Genomic DNA, 6,705 nt, shown 5'->3' with positions numbered 1-6,705 from the left:
CATTACAGGCATTCAGCAGATCCAGAGGGATGTATAATGAAATACAAATCAAACATAGGGACAAGTTGAGTACGAGTCCTAGCCTGAGGAAAGACTATCAAACCTGCACTAAATAAATACATCATGTTAAAAAAATATATAATTTGTGAATCTATCGTAAATAAGTGTAGAGAATATGAATGAATCATCTTTTGTCATAGGTCTAAGAGTGTAAGCGTTAGCCACTGGCACATTATGACAGTGGCTAACTGTCTAAAGCAATTCAATAATGGCAATAACATTATAACAAGCATTGTGATAACAAAACCAAAAAATGTAAGTAAGCACAAAGAATCATCAGCGAGTATTATCATATTTTTGACCTATTATGGACACCCTATAGAAAACCTGCCGCAAGGTCTAGGAATCACAATGCATTTCAACGGTCATCTGTCTTGAAAAACGGTCATATGATCAACTACAACACTGTCTGTTAAGGGAGATGCAACATGCAGGTTGCATCCGCCCATAAGGGGTTTTAGAGCAGAAATGTTCTTGGATATATGCGGGTGCCACCCTAATTTGTGATGCTCAATGACCTGGAGCCCCAGCAAGCTCAGGGGGGTATAGACAACTGCGGTTGAGTTTTTTCAGGGACAATAAAACATACCTGATAAAAGCAGTATATTTATTCTCTTGTATGATTTCATTCATCTTCATAAATCTATCTTCTAAAGATTGCTCTGTAAACAGACACAAAAGAGCATTTCAGCTTGTCCCTATAATGTTCCAGGGCACACCAACGGCGATTGGCTGCCATGCAAGGCACCAAGCAGCCCGTCAGGAGCATTTAGGTGTCTTGTGCAGGGACACTTCAACAAGCTCAGGGTGGGAATCAAACCGGCTACCCTCTGACAGCCAGACGACTGCTCTTACCTTTTGAGACTCCCAGGTTCTCATCTGTAAACATATTAAACATATTAAACCTCACCGTGACAATATTAAATCTGAATGTAAACATATTCAACCTCACTGTGACCATATTCAATCTGAGTGTGAACATATTCACCCTATATTTAATCACGTATTTCTACATGATTATTGTCCCTTCTACACTATACACTAATGTAGTTGTTAACATGAATGAATAACAAATAGATTAATTAAGCATGAAATTAGCACTTCATTGGTGTATTTAACTACTTGGTTTAACTAATAACTCTAAACAAATGTCCCTATAATGTTCCAGGACACACCAACGGCGATTGGCTGCCATGCAAGGCACCAACCAGCCCGTCAGGAGCATTTAGGTGTCTTGTGCAGGGACACTTCAACAAGCTCAGGGTAGGAATCAAACCCGGCTACCCTCTGACAGCCAGACGACTGCTCTTACCTATTGAGTCTCCCCGGTTCTCACCTGTAAACATATTAAACATATTAAACCTCACCGTGACAATATAAAATCTGAATGTAAACATATTCAACCTCACTGTGACCATATTCAACCTCACTGTGACCATATTTACACTATATTTAATCACGTATTTCTACATGATTATTGTCCATTCTACACTATATACTCATGCGTAAAATGTGTAAAAACATACTGTATAGGAAACACATATGGGGTACACAGAAAATATAAAACATATATGGGTTCTAGAATGGGAATATATGATTCTGACATTAATTCACTAGCATTTTGACATAAAAGGCACTTCACAAATGTCATATTGAGATCAAAATAATTGTATATGCCTAATATGTCACTATATTTCAAATGGGGATGATCACACAACGATGAATATGTTTTCTTTATGTTTCATTTAGTAAAACGCACTGAATGAACGTGTATGATTTTTATGAACGTCTTGTGTATGTGGGTTTCTTCCTCACAAAGTGGAATGATGTGGAGTACTGCAGTCAGAGCCAGGGCGTGGACAAAATGGCACATCCTGCCACAGTACCACCTCCAGGGTTCACTTCAATGAATGAAAATCAAAATCAAGGGTCACACTTTACAATGAGGTCAGATGACTTGGTATTACCTAATGTAGTTGTTAACATGAATGAATAACAAATAGATTAATTAAGCATGAAATTAGCACTTCATTGGTGTGTTTAACTACTTGGTTTAACTAATAACTCTTAACAAATGTAGTAGGCCATTAGCAAATACACTCACCGAGCACTTTATTGGGAACATTTTGTCTAGTCATAACATTATAAGTAAAAAAGTTGCATCCCTACTTAATACAGTCTCACAACGTGTACTGCAGAGCTCCTTTGCGTACCCTGACAGTCAGCGGTACAGACAAAAAGAATGAACGACAATTCCCAAGAAAACAGAAGCTCACAGGCAACATCTGCAGAGGATTAATGTAACAGCAAATGCTTCAGGTCCCAGACACCTGGAGCCCTTCACAAATTCATGTCAAGTTGAAATTGAATTAATTTGTTTCCTCGCTGCACATCAACATTGCCTCCTGGGCAGGTTACACATGTGTACATACAAAACCACACTTGTATAGTATTGAAAATAATTAATTTTGTATTTTGAATTGAAGTATTTGGACCAGAGACTCATGTCCTGACTAAGCCATGAATTGGCATGTCTTAGTATTGTAGAATCAGCTGATATCATACGCATTGAGTGACTTTGCTGGTCCTCGTCCTATCTGCATGAAGCAAGCTGCTCCTTCAAGTTTCCTAACTGATGGCTGTACCCCCTGAAACAACATGTCAAACTCTCCTTTGAAGAAACAAAACATTTACAAGAGGCCTGATCTAGAGAGATGAGGAAGTTTACCTTACAGATCCTGTGGGCACACACCTGTCCAAGATCCTACAGCAGAAAGTGTCAATGTCACTCACCAGAGATGACCTGGGAGCAAATGAGAATACCTACATTTAACTGCCAAACCCAGGAAGTGTTGGTCAACTTTGAGGAAGTTCTCTGCTTGTGTAATTGTTGTTCCTATGAACAGGAAATGGATTAATATAGCATTTATATAGAGCAGTTTCCTCAACAGTTTCGTCAAACACTTTTCTCGCTCATGAACAAAATCTGTTAGAATCAGGTACTCTGCCAATCAAATGATGGTTAGAAAGAGAAGTTGCTTTTCTACAGTTTCTCTCAAATCTCCTAATAATTTATTTTGTATTAACAGTGTGTATACACTTCATTATATACTATAATGTTAAATATTCTATTGCACTTTTCCCACCATGAAATTCTGAAATGTGTTCTCATGTTATGTCCTGTCCACTGTCCTATGTTATGTGTTCAATATACACTCACTGAGCACTTTATTGGGAACATTTTTAGTTTATTACACCTACTTATTATTATCTAATCAGCCAATTGTGTGGAAGCAGTGCAATGCATATAATCATGTAGATACAGGTCAGGAGCTTCAGCTAATGTTCACATCAACCATCAGAATGGGGAAAAAAATGTGATCAAAGTGACTTTGATCGTGGAATGATTGTTGGTGGCAGACAAGTTGGTTTGAGTATCTCAGAAGCTGCTGGAATTTAATGCACACTAATCTCTAGAGTTTGCAAAGAATGGAGTGAAAAACAAAAAAGCAGTGAGCAGCAGTTCAGCAAACAGAAACGCCTTGTTAATGAGAGACATCAGAGGAGAAGGGCCAGAGTGGTCAAAGCTGACAGGAAGGTGACAGTAACACAAATAACCACACATTGCAACAGCAGTATGCAGAAGAGCACCTCTGAACACACAACGCATCATAACTCCAAGTGGTTAGGTTGCAGCAGTGTTCATTCCATCCCCTGAAGCTGTACACAATTACAGCATCTGCAGAAAAAACATAACGTGAAGTCTATGTTAAAGTATTTTAACATGTTTTTTAATCATCGTACTAACACAAAAGTTGTCTCATTAACTCCTTACGAGGCAGCCATTGCACATACAATTTAACACTTGAGAATTAGATTTTTATTTATTTAATTTGACTCATTTCATTCATTCATTCATTATCCTAACCCGCTTGTCGTGAACAGGGTCGCAGGGGGGCTGGAGCCTATCCCAGCATACATTGGGCGAAAGGCAGGAATACACCCTAGACAGGTCACCAGTCCATCGCAGGGCAACACACCATTCACACCTATGGACAATTTAGACTCTCCAATCAGCCTAGCCTGCATGTCTTGGGACTGTGGGAGAAAACCCACACAAACACAGGGAGAAGATGCAAACTCCACACAGAGAGGCCCCAGCCAACCAGGATTCAAACCCACGACCTCCTTGCTGTGAGGCAGCAGTGCTACCCACTGCACCATCCATGTCACCCTTGACTCATTTCTACTTTTTTTGATGATGATGATGATGAAATGTTTCTTCTAAAGAAAAATTCTGAGAATATAAAAAAGTATATTTTCTAACAATTAACAAATGTTTAAAGAGTTGTTCATTTAATGATCATGTAACCTAAAATTGTATAGTACTGTACAAAGGTTTTAGGCAGGTGCGAAAAAATGCTGTAAAGTAAGAATGCTTTCAAAAATAGAAATATTAATAGTATACTTTTTAATCAATTAACAAAATGCAAAGTGAGTTTACAAAAGAAAAATCTAAATCAAATGAATATTTGGCGTGACCACCCTTTGCCTTCAAATCAGCATCAATTCTTCTAGGTACACATGCTCAAAATCAAGGATTTTGTAGGCATAACCAATTATACCAAACAGGAGCTAATGATCATCAATTTAATATGTAATTGAAACACAATCATTAACTGAAGCAGAAACAGCTATGTAGGAGGGTTAAAACTGGGTGAGGAACAGCCAAACTCTGCTTCCAAGGTGAGGTTGCTGAAGACAGTTTCATACACCATGGCAAGACTGAGCACAGCAACAAGACACAAGGTAGTTATACTGCATCAGCAAGGTCATCACCCAGGCAGAAATTTCAAGGCAGACAGGAGTTTTCAGATGTGCTGTCCAAGCTCTGTTGAAGAAGCACAAAGAAACTGGCAACGTTGAGGACGCAGTGGTCGGCCAAGGAAACTTAGTGCAGCAGATGAAAGACACATCATGCTTACTTCCCTTCACAATCGGAAGATGTCCAGCAATGCCTATCAGCTCAGAATTGGCAGAAACCAGTGGGACCCAGTTACACCCATCCACTGTGCGGAGAGGTCTGGTCAGAAGAGGTCTTCATGGAAAATTTGCAGCCAAAAAGCCATACCTCGGTTGTGGAAAGAAGGCCAAGCGACTCAACTATGCACGAAAACACAGGAACTGGGGTGCAGAAAAATTGCAGCAGGTTATCTGCAGTGATGAGTCAAAATGTGAAATATTTGGCTGTAGCAGAAGGCAGTTTGTTCACTGAAGGGCTGGAGAGCGGTAGAAGAATGAGTGTCTGCAGGCAACAGTGAAGCATGGTTGTAAGACCCTCGAAGAACAGGTAGACACAAGTGGCTTTCTTGCTACTTGTTTATTTGAAGGCTTCTCTCCAAATCTACCATGAAAAGTAAACTCAGTATTGACAAGAAAATATCAAGACGATGTTAGCTTAACATAAAACAATAGCATGCACAGCATGTGGAATAACGTTTACCAAGTAAAATACAGACAAACAAAACAACATACCTCGTTGGCTGCATGCTACAAAAAGGGAATAGTGTTCAAGTCTTCCTTATAACCGTTCACATAAATTAAACCTGTTGTGACCAGCATAAAACCTTAATTGGCGCATATATGATGTCCTTGCTACTGCTTGCTTGCTTAAAATTCTTACTCACGAGAGAGTAGCTTAATGAGGCTTGTACGTAACCTTGAGCTGAGACTTTAAAATAAGATTACTATTACTTGTACTAAATGAAATTATCTTTAAATAACAAATGACATTTAACCCTGACATTCGTCTTCCAAAAGTCGAGAAATTATATACATTATTTAAACAATAGAGTGACAATAGTTACAATGGTGGAGGTTCCCTGCGAGTTTGGGGCTGCATTTCTGCAAATGGGATTTGGTCAGAATGAATGGTCTCCTCAATGCTGAGAAGTACAGGCAGATACATTTTTCTGAAATTTATTCTGCAGCAGGACAACGACCTCAAACATAGAGCCAATGTCATTAAGAACTATCTTCAGCGTAAAGAAGAACAAGGAATCCTGGAAGTGATGGTATGGGCCCCACAGAGCCCTGATCTCAACATCATCAAGTCTGTCTGGGACTACATGAAGAGACAGAACCCTTTGAGGCTGCCTAAATCCACAGAACTGCGGCTAGTTCTCCAAGATGTTTGGAACAACCTACCTGCCGAGTTCCTTCAAAAACTGTGCACAAGTATACCAAGAAGAATTGATGCTGTTTTGAAGGCAAAGGGTGGTCACACCAAATATTGATTTGATTTAGATTTTTCTTCTGTTCAATCACTTCTTCTGTTCATGCATTTTGTTAATTGATAAAAAATATACTATTAACATTTCTATTTTTGAAAGCATTCTTATCTTACAGCATTTTTTCACACCTGCCTAAAACCTTTGCACAGTACTGTACATGATGAACCATTGATACAAACATACAGAATCTTTGGAGATTGTGGGAACCATTATCACCTTTCACAATTAAAATGCCAGTTTGTCTGCAATTTTCTATGGCAACGAGGCCATGAATATAGAACTGAGGGTAACCAACCACTAGGTGGCAGTGTACTCCTTTTTATTCAGCAAGATACGGACAAACATACAAAAC

General features: G+C 39.0%; 1 protein-coding gene across 5 annotated transcripts in view; it reads right to left on the bottom strand.

The window, feature by feature from the left end:
* Nucleotides 1-2,912, bottom strand: part of LOC133130677 (adhesion G-protein coupled receptor G5-like) — a 16,167-nt gene extending 13,255 nt beyond the window's left edge. The window contains exons 1-5 of one of the 5 annotated variants that reach the window (XM_061245428.1): nt 2,789-2,912; nt 1,876-1,961; nt 1,373-1,396; nt 916-939; nt 650-722 (exon numbers count right to left, since the gene is read on the bottom strand). In XM_061245428.1, coding sequence (XP_061101412.1) covers nt 650-722; nt 916-939; nt 1,373-1,396; nt 1,876-1,933 — 179 coding nt within the window. In that variant the 5' untranslated portion in view covers nt 1,934-1,961; nt 2,789-2,912. Of the gene's footprint in view, nt 1-649; nt 723-915; nt 1,962-2,788 lie in introns of those variants that run through there. The other 4 variants (XM_061245429.1, XM_061245424.1, XM_061245425.1 and 1 more) reach the window with 4 other exon arrangements.
* Nucleotides 2,913-6,705: the final 3,793 nt, after the last annotated feature.

This window comes from Conger conger, chromosome 6 (genome assembly GCF_963514075.1).
Source record: "Conger conger chromosome 6, fConCon1.1, whole genome shotgun sequence".
NCBI lineage: Eukaryota > Metazoa > Chordata > Actinopteri > Anguilliformes > Congridae > Conger > Conger conger.
This window is presented reverse-complemented; position numbering and strand designations above follow the sequence as displayed.